The 17,302-nt window shown below is 29.7% G+C and overlaps 2 protein-coding genes across 3 annotated transcripts; one reads left to right on the top strand and one right to left on the bottom strand.

Annotated features, from left to right (window-relative positions):
* Window positions 1–915: 915 nt before the first annotated feature.
* Window positions 916–8,868, bottom strand: LOC119678354 (eukaryotic translation initiation factor 2 subunit 3). 2 transcript variants are annotated; one of them, XM_038090139.1, is made up of 6 exons: window positions 8,615–8,812; window positions 7,707–7,881; window positions 2,359–2,595; window positions 2,086–2,303; window positions 1,374–2,029; window positions 916–1,313 (listed from the first exon to the last, which is right to left on the bottom strand). In XM_038090139.1, exons 1-6 carry the CDS (start codon window positions 8,678–8,680, stop codon window positions 1,220–1,222), a joined length of 1,446 nt encoding a protein of 481 aa, XP_037946067.1. In that variant the 5' UTR covers window positions 8,681–8,812; the 3' UTR covers window positions 916–1,219. The 2 variants fall into 2 exon arrangements, with proteins under 2 accessions (XP_037946067.1, XP_037946066.1); XM_038090138.1 differs by lacking the exons at window positions 916–1,313; window positions 1,374–2,029; window positions 2,086–2,303; window positions 2,359–2,595 and adding an exon at window positions 3,442–5,339 and having other exon boundaries at window positions 8,615–8,868.
* Window positions 8,869–9,857: 989 nt separating this feature from the next.
* Window positions 9,858–11,749, top strand: LOC119679804 (protein SET). Its single transcript, XM_038092352.1, has 5 exons — window positions 9,858–10,446; window positions 10,854–11,043; window positions 11,107–11,348; window positions 11,402–11,498; window positions 11,560–11,749. Exons 1-5 carry the CDS (start codon window positions 10,204–10,206, stop codon window positions 11,568–11,570), a joined length of 783 nt encoding a protein of 260 aa, XP_037948280.1. The 5' UTR covers window positions 9,858–10,203; the 3' UTR covers window positions 11,571–11,749.
* Window positions 11,750–17,302: the final 5,553 nt, after the last annotated feature.

The following is a 17,302-nucleotide window of genomic DNA, read 5'->3' as shown; positions in this document are numbered from 1 at the left end:
CTGATATGCTCCCTGGCAAGGCAAAACGTGCTCAACATTATGATATCAATGTTGACAAAACACTTCATCATCATTGGCTAGCAGAAGATCTCACCAAAGCTGTCATCCTGTAAAATTAAACACTTGATCATGTTCATAAACTAATCTGGTTGGTCCACTTTCACTTGAATGGCAGAGTCATGTTTTTGGCATTGTTCTTACGCTGGCCTTTAGTCTGTATCTGAATAGCGCTAACTCGTGGTATCACAACGGGTAAATATTAGAGCTAAAGTGAGCTTTAGTCGCAGGGCCCGGTTAAAAACACATTTAAATAAATGATAGAGATTTTCATGTAGTATCAAATACTGTACCTTAATACAACAAAATACTTAGTCATGACTCTAGATGTCAAACTACGAAGAAAAGAGTAGGTAGAAAAAAAAACAAGAACTATACTAATTGGCATGTACTTAGTTTTATCAATACAAATTAAATTATTTTTCACAATTAAGTTTTAAAACCTGTATGGACACACGACACAGTTGCGAGAAAGCAACACTTAAAGTAATGTCATTATAATTAAGCGTACGCGAAACGTTTAAAGAATTTCAAGACGTCATAAAAGCGATTGCTGCAGTTTATGCTTTTAAACAAACTCAACATATAAATAAAGAAGTTTTACAATTGGTCACCTTATTTGATTCAATACGCAGAATAAAGAGCACTAATCACTTAGACCTCACTAGCTAGTTAAAGAGGGAAACATAGAAATACTGGTCTTTAAATGATTAATTTAGTAAAATAAAATTTTATTAGTATAATGCTACTAGTTGTATTAATACCAATTTCCTTATAAATATATTTTGAGATTTGTAAGAATAATATATGTCAATCAAAAAATATATCAAATATTTGCATTAGTTATTTTTCGAAGCATTTTTATTAACCGATAACTATCTTACTGTTATTTCTGTTAATTATTTTTTTTAATTATGTAAAACAACGAAAGTAATAACAACGCAACTGCATAATTATTTGAGAATAGAAATGTTATATTTTAATAAAATCTGAATTCAAATAATGTAATTATAAACTAAAAACAAAACTTTCTGTTCCCAAATTGTATATTCACTATTGGATATTTTGGTACAAAAATTACATATATAATCTATATACTTTAGGTGAAGTAACAGTACTTCTTTTAAACAATTCATTAAACATATATAGTTAATAAAATAAGTTAGTCAGAATTTGTGATTTTTTTTTTCGTCGGTTGACTATCTAGTACAGGTTGTATTGTTTTTCCTCCGAAGATTTGTCCCCAACCAATCAAACTAAACAAATAAAAATATATAAGTTTAATGATATAATTTACATTACAAATTATAACTTACCGCCAATGCTTTTCTACACGACGACTTAATGCAATTTTTTCACCCTTCTCTGTGCAAACAGGCGTTGTTAAAACAATTTTTGCTAAATCTCCTTTTGTTGCCGATATACGACCGCCTGTACTCAGGGAACCGATGTTTACCAAAAGAATTTCATTCCTTTGTAATTTTTCTACACGTGCTCCTTTTCTATCGCCCTCAGTACGCACACCTAATAATCTTCGCAATAAATAATAAGAAATTTCCAGCTCAATGTAAATTTCTGGTAAATGCCCAACAGCTCCCAACACTTGACCAACTAAACGATCCGCGCGACATAATGTTGGGTCTATTTTAGTACCAACACCGATAAGTCCACCAGGTACGGCGTACTGTAACTCATTTTGTTCAGCATATAATGATACAATGCGCGAGAATATAGGCCGGCAGGTAATATTTCCTTCACCATCCTTGGTAACAACACCAGGTCGTACCTCAATCTCTTGACCAACTTTTAACACACCTGAAAGTATAGAACCGCCAGCTACACCACCTTTTAAATCATTTACTTCGCAGCCAGGCTTATTTACGTCAAATGAACGAATAACAATTAATCTTGGTGGTGCATTAAAATCTCGAACGGGGACTGGTATTTTATTAACGATGTACTCGCATAGCACCTAGTTAACAAAAACATAATAAATTACATCAAAAATCATATTTATAGTTAAATTACATCGATATTATATTTCAATTGAGCTGAAATAGGTATAATTGGTGCGCCTTCTGCCACTGTCCCTTGCACAAATTTAGTTATTTCATCATATTGCTCTTTAGCCTGACTCTCTTTTACTAAATCAATTTTATTTTGAAGTATAAGAATTTGTTTAAGTTTCATAATCTCTATGGCAGCTAAATGCTCTGACGTTTGTGGTTGAGGGCAGGATTCATTACCTATAATATTTATTTATTATATGAAAGTTAATAGACCCTTAATGGAAAGTTTTACCAGCAATAAGTAACAAAGCAGCATCCATAACTGCAGCTCCGTTCAACATAGTAGCCATGAGAATATCGTGACCAGGGCAATCAACAAAACTTACATGACGCACAAGCTTAAAACGTCCAGAACAGGTTGGACGCGCACAAGGGAAGCTGTCATCTTTACTAGAGCCATCAGAAACGAAGCAAGCAGGTCGTGGACATTTTGGATTATCACATTTATAAATTTTGGCATTTGCGTAACCTTAAACAAAAATATTTAAGAATTTTTATAATTTCTTTAAAATAAATGATACATAATCAAAAATATATATTTAACATAACGATTGTGGTAAAAAAAATTTAATTTATGCAGATATTAAGGTATTAGTCTATTATATTTGTTATAAATTATATATAGCTGACTGTCTAGTTTATGTTTAATAATTCTTATAAATCCTAGATGTTAAAATCTAATTTTAAGCATAAACTATAAATTTTATAAAATTTGATTGTTTGGAGCTGATAAATTCAACGCTTATAAAATTACTTATTAATGTTGGTGAACCTATATAACGTAAAATCTTAATTTATCTAGATGCAATACACTTCAATGCAATAGCTTTAATAAACTTTTAAAAGTATAACCAAATGGAAATATATTTTAATATTTAATAAAATATAAGCATATTCACCAGTTTATTTTGGTATGCGCGCTACATGATACTCAACCAATTCATTCATATTTAAATTTCATCTGTTTGAATGCCTCTAAAGTTTCAATACTAATTTTTATTCAATTAAGCTGAACTGATTCATCTCACCACGATGCTCAAGACTAGATATGCATAGTTCTGCTGTCTTTGATATCTCCTTGACTGGGTTACAAACATATTGACTAACTTAATATTGGCAATAGTTTGAACAATATAAAAAAATTAATGAATAAGTCCCTTATTATTAAGAGAAAAAAAATTATTTCTCTTAAATTTCACAAAACATTTAAATAAAGTTCATGTACATTTATAACTTCAATTTTTACCCTTATTTATTTTAAGTGTTATAAGTTTATTAAAATTAACGAATACAAACAAATCGTTTTCAAACAATAATTCAAGCTCTATTAATTGTATGTAATAATATATTACATTGTGTCTTATAATCACTTCAATATAGTTTGTACATTATAGAGAAAAAATATTTTATAGACTTTACATAGACTTAAACATTAAGTAATAAAACATTATTTTGTAGGCAGTGAACGTTTTAACATTAAATTGTAATAAATTTATTAGAATAATAACAATCTACACTTCTGCGATCCACAGCAGCATGAAACTTTTTCTGCACTTGATAAATTTTCATATTCATTTTCGCTTATATTTGCACTAATGTAATCAAAATTTAATTCCTCTCCGGCTGCAATCGGTCTTAAAGCGAAAAATGCTAAACGTGGCATATTCACATCCAAATTATTGGCCCAAAATGGAAATACTCCTATATTTGGATCACAGGAATGATTTATAAAATGCGAGATATTTCCGTATGTGGCCGCATCAATTGTATAGACACTTTCTGCAGCGGTATTGTAATCTAAATCAAACAAATAAGTGCGCCCAATAGCATCGTAATTTTTACCGCGTATATTAGCCTCCTCGGTAGTAATTATTTCCCCAAAATATTCACAGACAAATTCGCCTTTAAGTATTTTACGTTCGGTGCGAACACCCCAACCTGTACCATTAGATGTTTTGAATATGCAAAGTTTATTTTGGCGTCCACGCTGAATGACGCGATTTGTACAAAATTCATCGCATGCGCATTTGCTATTGCATTCGTATATAGCCTGACCTTGAGGTAAACGTAGACGACCGTTCTTTTCGTATGCAAATAGACTACCAGCTAAACGTGCACAGCACTTATTTGCAGGTATGCAAGCACCGTCACAATTACAGCTAATAGGAGGATCTGTTGACACATTAACACCTTCGCCAGCAAAACTTTCTTTTATATAATGAAATTCTGGATCAATAACATCTAAATCCACATTATTTTCAACTGTAATAGGAGCATTTGGTTCTATTAAATTAACATTCTCTTCAAATGCCTTCAATTTGAGTAATTGCTGTTTACGTCGTATATAATATTTTTCTAAGAGCATGTTGTGAATAAGACGTTTTCGAATTTTTTCCTGTTCTCTCACAGATTTGGAACCTGCTTGTCGAAATTGTGATAGTAGTATGAAATCAATTTTTATGAATATTGGTTCATACTCATCTAATTCATTAATATTTATTTCGGATATATCAAATCGAAGTGCATTACTCTCAATTTCTACTTTAATTTCCTTCGATAAATTCGAAATTACAATTTCAAAATATTTATATTGTTCATCAATAAAACTTTCCAATAATGTACATTCACTAAGATTCTTGAACGTTTCCCAAGTATTTTTGCTATGAGGATAGTTTAACCATTTTACAAAAAATACAGGTTCAGTATTGATTGATTCTAATGACAGAATACGTTCAATAATATATTCTCCCTTCTTTATGGCGATTTCGATCTTATGACGCTTACTAATTGGAGAACTAGTATCTGTGTCAACGCCACTGCAAGTAGATAATTCAGACAATCGTCGTTTCTGGCCCTTTTTAATTTCGAAAACGTTAATTAACTTTTGCTTATTTTTTTCTTCATTTTCAGTCTGTATTTTTCTTAATCTTACTGCACGCATATCTCTTCCAGCACGTGTTATTGGTTTTGCTTGGTAAGTATCATTACTATAATTTGATATGGTATCATTTAAACTTTCATACCCACTGCTAGGGCTAGTTGAATGAATTCGGTTAGGATTATCGCCATAATTTGATATATCAACACTTAAGCTTCTACTTCTATTTCTCTCCATTCGCAATTTCTGCAGTTTGACTTCCACGCGTTTTTCATATTCGCGCAGTGATTCTCTCGACTTTAATAAAGCTTCAAGATTTTTCTGGCCTATACGTTCTGCAAATTTCGCACAGTGGTGGACACGTTTTAGTATCGTTTTGATAAATAAAAATAAAGAGGAAAATATAAAAAATTCGTTAATTGCTGGAGTATACAAAAATAGGAAAAGAATTCTAATTAATTAAGATATATAAAGATACTAACATCGTAATAAGAAATTTTACATTTGACTTGTATTAATTTCAATCTATATTATGCATCTAAAAACCAGCAATTATTGAAGACATTTGAGAGAATGAAGAAATTGCAGAACGTATAGCACCAAATACTTATCCGTCGTAATAAATTCAAATTAAACTTTTTTTTTTTTAACATATATAATTCTAAATGATTTCATTTTTTTTTATATACAAAATAGCTAATTTGTGCAAGAGTTTATTCAATTTAATTGTATTCATATATAATTGTTATTCCTTTTTGACTAACTTGTTATAATTTCAATTTTATTTCCAATCTTATATGCCAATTAATATTAATAATTATCTTTTTTAATCATCATTAAAGCCCTGAAAAAATAGTTTCACACCCTTCACACTATTTTGAATACAGCTTATCTGAAGTTTATTAACATATTGTAATGCGATGAAGAAGTTATCGAAGACCATATAAGTATACATATTAATGATCATTTTCACGAAAACATATCGATACAGCGATGTTCTTCAGTCTGTAAGAATGCTATCTGATAATTAAAGTTTTTAATCTGAACAAAAAACATTATACATGAGCTATTTGAGATCAAGACAATAAATGCTTAATCTCTATTAACTGACTACATAAGTTCTGGAAATGTTTCCCTTCTATGTAAAATGTGTATTTATTCTTAGAAACATATAATATATTTAATGAAATAAATCAGTAAGAAAAACGTAAATAACTAATTTTTAAAACATAAGTAAGCTTCATCTAAGCCAAACTTAATAAACTTAAAAAAAAAAAATTGTTAATGAATATCATTTTCTTCATTATCAAAAATTATTCAGTGATATAGATTCCCGATATTATATCTATGTTTTAAGAAAATTATGTATATTAATATTAATAATATTAAGAGATTGATAAGGGGCCCCAAACATAATTCAAAAATTTAGTTTGTATGAACGACTCTGTTTTAGACTCCAGTTACTGTTACAAATTTACAACTTAATATTATTTTAAAACGAGATTCAGTTGTTTCAGTGGTAAAACGCTATTATAAGTATAGGTCGCACTACAGCATACTCTTGGATTTCACTGTTCTATATTAATAATACATCTATCTAAGAGATCCCACTTCAATTATATTAAATCAATTATAATCTGTACGAACTGTTAATATAGTTTATTTATTAACTTTAATATTATACCTGAATGCTTATATATATTAATAATGACCAAATAAGTAAAGTGGTGCATACGAATAGCAAAAATTTATTGGAATATGAGATAGGTTATTAATTTAATGATATAAAAAAATTCAAATTTAAATATAATATACTGGCCTGTTATTTAATAATTAATAAAATATGCTTATAGAGAAGGATATATTATATCAACATATAATATATATTTAGAAAATAAGTTAGTTGAACAAAGAAAAGCAAAAATAGGCCTTTTCGTTGGTTCGCAAGTATGGCAAAAAATGCATGCTGACCTATATTGGTTACGCGAGACATTGGTATCACTGTTGCAATCTGTCAAGTGTTATGTTTTCGCAAAAAGCAAATTACATTTTGTATAAAAATAATTCATATAAATTGAATTATATTACTTTTATGAATACAGAACTAAAGAAATGGTAAAAATGATGAAAATTTAAAAAAAAAAAAAAAAAAAAAAAAAAAAAAAAAAAAAATTTTTTTTCTTTTTTCCAAATTTTTCAATTTATGAAATTTTTCAATTTTGTTTGAATTTTTGTGTAGAAATGATATTTGACATATGATTGCAATATTCGTTGGAATTTTCAATAAAGATTTACAATAGTTCGTTTATTCGTTGAAAACATCTATTTTTTACTGGCCGATGTGTTTGGCCAGTATACCTATACTGGCCGAGGTAGAGGAAATAGTGTTGTTGTTTTGCGTGCATTTCGGCCAGTATAGGCCAGTAACTTGTTGTTTTTTTTGCCAGACTTTCGAACCAACGAAAAGAACTGATGTATAATGAACAATAATTATTCAATGAGTAGACCTATTTAATGTTAACCTAAAACAGCAAATATAACATTTCCAATATATACTGATATAAAAATTCTTTATCACATATATTTCTATAAGCATGCAAATATAATTATAAATATAAATATAAAAACAGTCATAATATTTAGTAAATAACCAAACATTTCATTTGTTCATAAGAAATAAAACTAAATAATTTCTAACTTACCAAGCTTAATTGTTATATTTCTCTCTAGTTCATTCTTAAAACGAACAGTTTGAACACCAGAAATAGCCTTTACTACAGTTGATTTACCATGCGCGACATGCCCAATTGTACCAATATTTATGGTAGCCTGCCTGGAAATGACTTCCGGAGACAATGGTGTTAGACTGGTAACGTCCTATAATATTAGATAAATGGTAATAATTTAGCAAGAAACAGTTTTGTTAAAATAAAATGGTAGTTGTGTTAAGACACATTTATAACTTATAAACAAGCCACGTCCGCACATGCAACAGATAAATCAGCACCCTATTTCCTTTAACTATATTAATTACTAGTTTTGTTTCATAAACCAAAGAAAGAAAACTTGACCGAACAAATTTTATTCATTTTTAGATATATGGATTAAATGTTTATATTTTCTAAAGAATGTAAAACTGTATGTTTTGCATGTAGAAACAATTAAACAAGTTGAAATGAGGTTAGTTTTTTGTATTGCATCAGATGGAGCGTATATAAAACGTTGCTTCGTTGTTTGTATATTTGTGGTCAAAAAAGTTGATTAATAGATCTTCACAAACGGTATTTACACCAAATATATTAACAGATTTTTGTAGTAGAAAGAAAAGTATATGCCGTAGCCCTACGCTGTAGTGGCCACGTGCTGCCCTTTTATGTGGTTTATATCCTATTTTTATCATCAAACATTTAAATATATACTAATTCACAAAATCCGTTTTTTATAAACTTTTATTAAACATAACATATTATAAGAAATTTTGTATTAACGTAATTATATTCTGGCATTAGTTTTAGCGTCATTCCCCTCACCACTTTCACAAATTTTTTATCAATCATTGCTTTTACTACCATGAATTACTATTTTCCAATATTTTCAGTTTGTATCTTACCAAATTTTCAAGATCTTGCTTTTGTAAATTTGTATTTACACCAATTTTATGATCTGCTGTAGACATTTTTATTATATATAGACGTTTGTTTCACACAAGATTAACTAAAAATTCCACTATTCTACGTTTACGCTATAACATCAAAATTTGCGGCCAAAGTAAAAGATTGCAACCTCAATGGTGATGGTGTTTGTAGTATGAACGAGAAAAATATAGTATAGAGAAAGTGAGATGACGTGCGTTTGAACTGTCAGTTTAATAACGCGGCACTGCCAGCTATTAAAAATTATGTATATAAATTTATATTTATTTATTTATTTATTGCACTTATTTATTATTTGTGGTTAAAAGTTTTTAACTATATTTATTAATTTATTAAACGTTTTATAAAATTTTCACTATGGTGAAAAAAATTAATTTTTTGTATTTCAAAATGAGATCGTTTTTATTGTGCATTTAATAAACATTTATCACATTTTTTCGTTTTGCAAACACAATGTTTACAAACTGTATATGTTACAAAAGTATGAGCAAAATATTTTGCGGTATATTTTATGTGAAGGATTAAAATAAATCACCTGTTTAACAAAAGTAAAAATAAATATAATTGAAAAAATTTAAAAAATAAAGTTTAATCAATTCGTGATATTACAAAATGACACATTGTTCTCTCAAATTTTCATTTCTTACTATTTCATGAATACGGGATACCGAGCTTATGAAATTCAAATAATGGTTTACTTAAGTTGTACTGTATGTACGTGTACGAATTAACCTATTATAAAAAGAGGTATTCACGAAAAGTTTTAAATGCATTTTAAACTGATGGAATTTTAGCAGCGGATATTATTAATTATTTTATTATTTAACAAATTAAATTTATTAGAATATAACAAACTACATACTTTACTGTTATTGAACTTGTAAATGAACTTGTTGCGTTCAAAATAAAAAATAAAGTATATAAAACAAAATATTACGTACTTGTTTTGATAATCAGGTAATTTAGTTGAATTGCTAATGAATATGTGTACGAATATATATACGTAGGCTTTTTGTTTCTCTTCAAGTAAAGCATTAAACTGTATTAAATATATGATTAATAGGAAAAATAAAATATTTTTATAAGAATTAATATGTTTTCATATTATTTGTTAAAATAATGAAACCTTAAGTTCTACGAAATAAAAATGATGTTAAAAAATAACAAACGCCAAACACGAAAATTTTAAAATGGCGCCTGGTGTTGCGTTTAGACACAAAAAGAAAATAAGTTGCTAGCTAATGTTAGTAAGAGATAAATATAGTGTGAAAAACACTAGCTGCTGTTGCTGCCATTTTGGCATTATGATTAATCTTTTTATTTGCCGGTTTACATCGTACTTTGCATTCATTCTCGATAGCACTTTGCAACAGTCGTGCGAGGACGGAGGTTCTTTCTAGGAAAAGGAAAGATTGAGAAAATTGCAAATTGCGCTTTATTCGTTTAAGTTATAGAGAATCAACTGTACCAACACTTATAGTGAAAATTGTGTTTTTACGCAAATATTTATAAATTATCTAAAATTTTATTAAAATCCTCATAAAATATGTCGAGCGTACCTAGCAAGCGCCCCAAGTTGTCCAATGATGCCGATGCAGTAACAAATAATGAAGAGGAAGCAGAAGCACTAGAACAAATTGATGCTTGCCAGAATGAGATTGATGAGTTAAACGAGCAGGCTAGTGAAGAAATCCTTAAAGTTGAACAAAAATACAACAAACTTCGCAAGCCATGCTACGAAAAACGCAGTGACTTGGTTAAAAGAATCCCTAATTTTTGGGTAACAGCGGTAAGTTGTTCGTTACTCAATTATGAAATTATTTTTCTATCCCATACTATTTACTATAAGTACCAACTACAAAGGTGCTATAAGTAGATAATATTACAAGTAAAATTTTGTTAATTTCAATTTAAATTTTATTTGCAAATTTTCTCTATTTCTTGTATATACATAATTCTGCACGTTTTTTCTTTTATTACAATGTAAATGTGTTTGTGTGTGTACTCGGCGTGGCGCTTTGTGTACACACACAAAAGATGGCATTTCTGCTGCTACATTGCCATCTTTTTTTATTATGCCGGTTTTGTTTTATTTTATTTTTTTGTTTTTTTCGGGGTGATATACGTGTTTCGAATTTACGATAGAAATACACTATTTAGTAGCTAAAACAAATATATTATTCTTTTGGATTATAGTTTATAAATCATCCACAAATTTCTGGTATTCTCGATGAAGAAGAAGAAGAATGCCTGCATGCTCTTAACAAATTAGAGGTTGAAGAGTTTGAAGATATTAAATCTGGTTATCGCATACATTTTTATTTTGAAGAAAATCCTTATTTTGAAAATAAAGTTCTTTCTAAAGAATTTCATCTTGGATCTGGTTGTAAGTGAAATATGCCAGTCACTATATAATTACTATTAAGAAATGATAAATTTATATATACAGCGGACAATAACGAATGTCCCTCTTCAACAAGTACTACTATCACTTGGAAGGAAGGAAAGAATCTATTAAAACACCTATTATCAAAACCATTTAACAATAAAAAGAAGAGGAATTCCGAATATAAAACTTTCTTTGACTGGTTTACCGATAATAGTGATCCTGTTAATGATGAAATTGCAGAATTAATAAAAGACGACCTCTGGCCAAATCCCCTACAATATTATTTGGTACCTGATGTAGAGGTAAATTCTAATTATATACGTCCTAAACAATTGTATATAAATCTTAATTATAGGTTGAACAAGAAGAGGAAGATGATGAGGATAATGATGATAATGAGGAAGAAATGTTTGACGATGAAGATGGTGAAGGGGATGATGATGAAGATGAGGGTAGGATCTTTATTATTGTAAAGTGTAGTACAAATATTCATATAAAATTTTTTATTTTCAGATGAAAAGTAAATAGGACCATTTACTTTATATTAAATCACACAATCCTTTTCTTTTACCACAGCTTTTAATTTATAAATTGCGACATAACTTTCCTTTAGTTATAAACACAATTAAGATTGAAAATGTATGTTAAAAAAAACCTTTTAACTTTAGGAAATATTTTTCAAAAATAAACAGTTTATAGTATATTACACTTTTTTCAATATTTTAACAACTGTTGCGAAACAACTTGTCCGTATAGATTTCTGTATACTTAATAATCTGATATTAATACAATATATTGTAATTGTACTTTTAATAAATTTAAATAGTACTCAAATCTGTTAAGAATTCAATGTTATAATATTGGCGGATAAAATGTGGGTATCAGATCTATATATTGATGTAGAATATGAGAATCAGATATATTTAGAAGAATCTAATTATAAGTTGGTTGTTAATAATTGATTTGCATTATTTTTATTTATGCTAAAAGAAATTTAAAATACCGAAAATCCACTGTTCAGTTCTAGAAATCTATTCTGCTTTATAAATTTATTTAGACTGTCATTGAAGAAGCTAACATGTGTATTATAATTTTTTTTTTTGTTGTAAACACAATTTAAGGATGTTTTTTTAATATAAAAATTAGAGCCCCATCACGTATAATTCTATTCTTTTATGGCGAAGAATAATCTGCACTACTAAAAATTGTTTAACTCTACATAGGGCACGTGGTCCGGATAGTTACATTTGTACCTCATGAGTCTTGGCATACATATATTTCGTTTTACATATGTATTGTAAATATTACTTACTTGGAGTTAATGTATTTATATACGATACATTAAAAAAATTTTTTTTACTTTCGGTTCTATTGGTTTTCATACATTGGTCTAACTTTGCTAATAAAACTATCGATAAAATATTGTATGGAATGTAGAAAAATAACATTTGCATGCTGGCTTTTTATATTTTGTCTTTATTAATATATTTGATTAAATATGTGTTACATGAAATAGATTTCTACTGAACAATAGCAACTAATGTTAGCCCAATTATAGCCAGTGGTTTGGCTCCCTTCAAGCAGAACTCTACGATGATGTATATATCATAACAGTATTTTTAATTTGATTCACTTCACGTGGTATAGCTGACTTTTTCTCTATTTGTGTATATAATTCTTCTGTAAAGGATATTGTGTGAATATGGGATATAAATTTTGTGCAGCTTTATCACTTTGCGAACGGAAGGTTTCATCTATTATCAAACCAGATAAATTATATTTATGTACAGATTGGTTTAAAAAACAGCTGCTCTGAATATGGTATTTATTCTAATATCTAATTTAGTTTCAATAGCAACTTTCTAAACCTTTTGTTTTTTATTAGAACAAGCCAAATTCCATTTATAAACTAAATCTTTTTTGTAACGGTTCGTTTTAGAGATAATGTGTATGTGTATAATGTGTTTGGTGTGAGTAATTTTTTAAACATCTGAATTGGAATAGAATATTTTCTTTGACCACTATAACGTATATCATTGTTTTGGCGTACGAGAGCACCAACATTTCATTCAATATACCATTCTGTGCTATCTTTACCATAAAAATCATCTTAAGCAGCACTTTGTAGTTCTATTACAGGCGCTTCGCCATTGACGTCTTCACTGTCGAAAGTTTTGTTTATTCCAACAATCATTTCATTTCAATATCAAACTCATCGTCTTTATTTGGTACAAAATCAAGGCCATTATCATTATCCATATTATAAATAAATTTTAATTTCATCACTAGTTTTTAGTAAAGAAAAATTATTGAAAGAGGAACTAAACATATGTTTTCTTACGCTATCATATTACACTTTTAACATTTGCTAGTCAATTATTAGGAAATTAATCGTCAATTAACCTCCAATACCCTCCAAATTTAAATTCTCTCAATACCGAGTACACCGTAAAAACCGCAAATTCATATTCGCTCATATAACTAATTAATAGAAAAAAAAACAATTATTTGGATATATTTTAGTAAATATTATATTAGATTCTTATTAATTTGTTCTATTTGTTACTATAAGCGACATAAGATAAATTAAGAGTTATAGCCAAAAACAACTTTCCCATGTCGTTTTGATTGCTGTTATTTGTACTTCTCATAGCTTCGTAGGCGGCTCTTAGGCATGCATGCTGGAGGTCTTTTAGTTTGTTTATGTTGTTTTTTTTGTCTTTTGTTTTTTATTTTGTCTTTTGTTTTTTTTTTTCTTAATGGCTGTCAATTTTATTCTAAAGTTTGTTCGTACGAGGTAATGGTAGCTTCCATTATCTGCTCCCCTTTTGGTTCTTACATCTAGGAGCGGTGACTTCCACTTTTTGTTAATTAGGATGTGGTCTATTTGGTTTTTCACAGATCTATTTGGAGATTTCCAATTTATCTTATAAAGTGGGTTATGAATGAATAATGTTCCGTCTACAATCAAGCTTATGTAAGACCATAGCTCGAGAAGTCTCTGCCAATTGTCATTTTAGGTAGCAGTACCAGTACCATTTTTATTATTAAACAATAGGCTATGAACAATAGATCTATTGTGCTATAAGGCCCAACTAAAACAATTCTAGACTATTTATAAATCTTGATTTGGAACTAAGATTCCGCTTCCACCTTTAATTTTCATGTAGTAATTAAGTCTACAGTGTCCTATAAGAAGTTCAGTGTGGATTTAAATATCGTTTCTGTTAAGGCCAAGGATAGCATCAACTTTGATGTGTTCAGGATCAATGAATCTTCTTGACTGTAGCATGCCTGTTTGGGCTCTCAAGTGTTCAAGTAGTTGTTGTTTCTCCCGTTCACATAATAAGTTATTTCTGAAGCTATTTGTTACCCCGCAAAGGGGCTCTGAGCTAATGAAAGCAGTACAGGCACCCTTTTTTGCTAGGAGGTCTGCTATATCATTGCCCTCAAGCTCTTCATCTCCCGGTACCCACATAAGAGTAACATAGTTTCTCGATGCTAGGGTATTGAGAAGTTGAAAGCATTCCCAGACCAAATTTGAGTTTGGCTAAAGATTTTAGAGATACTTAGCTTTCCGAAAGAATGCATATTTTTATTTGTTATTTGTTTATTTATGGTTCCATCGAGTTGACTATAAAATTCATCTTTAACGTCATCTGTTTCCTTTTCAGTTGGTGTATAACAATTAATAATAACCATTCGACGAGTTCAAGTTTTCAGTTTTGGTATTATCAATCTGTCACTGATAGGATGCCATTCCTGTATGCACTTAGCTATACTTGAGGACATAAGAATACCAATCTCCCTTTGGTGGATATCTCCTTCTTCTTTGTCTGAGTATAAAAGAGGCTTTCATTGTCAGAATTGTATTGTATTAATATTCTTGTATTGACAACCTATCAACTTTAAACTGTTTACGTATTTTTCGTAGTTGTTCCAGCTTTCCACATACATTTAATGTTCGCACATTCCATATTCCGAAATATAAGTCTTCTTTTATTCCTAAACCTGTCTAGTTTTGGTTTCTTCGAATCGTTTCGGTTTCATTCATCAATGTTTCGTGACTTGAACTTTGCACCTCCAAAACCGTTGTACTTGCTGCCATGGCAGGGAGATTTAGTATATAATTGTAGCTACCACTTGGATTAGATATTCCGTTAATGTTTGATTTTATGTCATTAAACATTTAGGTTTCAAAAAAGAACAGTGGTTTTAAGAGAGATGAGCTCAAGGATTGTTTTTATCGTACAGTAACTTGCTTTTGAAGTCTGAGAGAAGTCGTTGATTTGTTTGATTTCTCCGCCGCCTTCTCTTCTGTATCCTCCTGTCCACCAAGTATGCAACGCCGATCATAACCTGGGACTAAGGGGTATATTATGTCTGGAATTTGATAACGAAGTTTCCCATCTCCGGTCTGTTTGGTCTGCGGGAGGTATTTCATTTCCCTCCTACCACCCATATCTGGGAAGCATTCCTTATCCGCTACCTGTAACGCGCGCTCTAGAGATTTTAGGCACCCCCGAAAGCCGTGGGCATGCAGGTGTGGTCAACAAAAGATCAGTTCTGTTTATTATTCTATTTGAGCTGTTAATAAGTTAAATATTCAGCTACAGTAAGTGAGTGGCCTTAAGTAGCCTAGGTTGGTGACAGGGCTGCTGTCTTCAGCATTGAAATTGTAATTTTTGAGTCGTGGAATAGGCCCCCAACTTAGCCCTTTGCTGCTCAGTTGCTTTGTATTATGCTGATTCGATCCCATACCCCTTAAAATAGAGAATAGAAAAAGAATGTTTTTCATTAATTTAGATTGTGGGGTGCAACTATGCTTTTAAATGCAGTTTCAATCGCCTCTTTGCTACTATGCACCATATTTTCATTATGCTTACGCTTCTTGGTTTTCCATTCACGCTGTTTTTCCGCTTTCTCACTATTTCATATATTGTGTCCTTTCTATATTTCTTTCCGTCCAACAATTTAATTATTTCTTTATCAGTAAATATTTCAATTAAATATTTTTCTTCCTATTTTATCCAATTTTTTCTTTTTATTTCTCTTTTTCTCCATATTTTTAGTTCTTTGGTTATTATACTGTTGACAAAGTGTTATTTGTAATAAAATTCAAATTATTTGTACCTATTGACTGTTAATAGCTGACAATTCAAACCTTGAACTGCTTTTAAGGTGTTTAAAAGTGATGTTTCTTACGAATAGTGATGTTAAACTCCTTTTAGTAAGCTAAAGTGCTTTTAAGCAAAATTCAGTTTAGGGTGTTTATACGACCTTAAAATTGATTTTAAAGTCTTAAAATAACTTTTACGGCTCCTGTAAACGGGGTGATAGATTTTTGTAGGACCGAAACAAATAAAGTTAGCCGCTTTTGTTTATTTTGTTCCTATCAAAAATCACATTTGGCAGATTTCAGTTGGTTGTGCATTTCGCTTTGACTTAAGTTCTTACGACACGTACCAACTAACTGAGCCTTAAGACGAAAAATGCCGAAGGCAACCCTTAAAAATAAATTTCCCACAAGGGAAACGGCAAAAATTTCATATATATTTCATATGTTTTATAAGTAAAATGTAAATAAATAAAAGAGCTATATTCATTGAGACATTGAGACGCATTGAGACGCATTGAGACAGTAATAGTACGTTTACGCTGGCCCTAAATGATTCATTTCAAATCAGTGATTTGAAATCGTTTACATTCGTTGTTATTTATTTCATATTTCTCATTTCAAGCAGCTGATTTGTCAACATATATTTTATTTGAAAAGAAATAAAAAGGTTGGACGTAGATAAAATATATAACGATATTAACACGATATAAACTGAAAACTTGTTTTCAGCTTCGATTAACTACTTTTTGAGAAGTAGAAGTTCCAAAAAGGTGCATTACTTTTCAAGGAAAATTTTAAAATAACAATGGACACTTTTTATGAGTTGTGCGATTTGGTCAAAAATTTAAAAAAAAAAAATTCTAACATTCGCAAACCAATTCCATTGCAGTGGCTCATCCGTGGAGTGCAGAACTGTGGGCAATCTTTTCAAAGTGTCGAAATCAGATGTATGCGTAATTCTAAAAGAATATTGCACTGAAGTCTGGGAATTAATTTAGTCAATTTATTTAAACCAGTGCCATTTAAATGAAACAACAATTTGTGATTGTATCAGTGGTTTTAATATATTGGGGTTCCCATAATGTATCAGTGATATAGAAATAATTATGTACATTTTTTTGTTTCAGATGGTTGTCA

This window comes from Teleopsis dalmanni, chromosome 2 (genome assembly GCF_002237135.1).
Source record: "Teleopsis dalmanni isolate 2A chromosome 2, ASM223713v2, whole genome shotgun sequence".
Classification (NCBI taxonomy): domain Eukaryota; kingdom Metazoa; phylum Arthropoda; class Insecta; order Diptera; family Diopsidae; genus Teleopsis; species Teleopsis dalmanni.
Note: the sequence above shows the minus strand (reverse complement) of the source record. Positions and strands in the feature narration are given on the sequence as shown.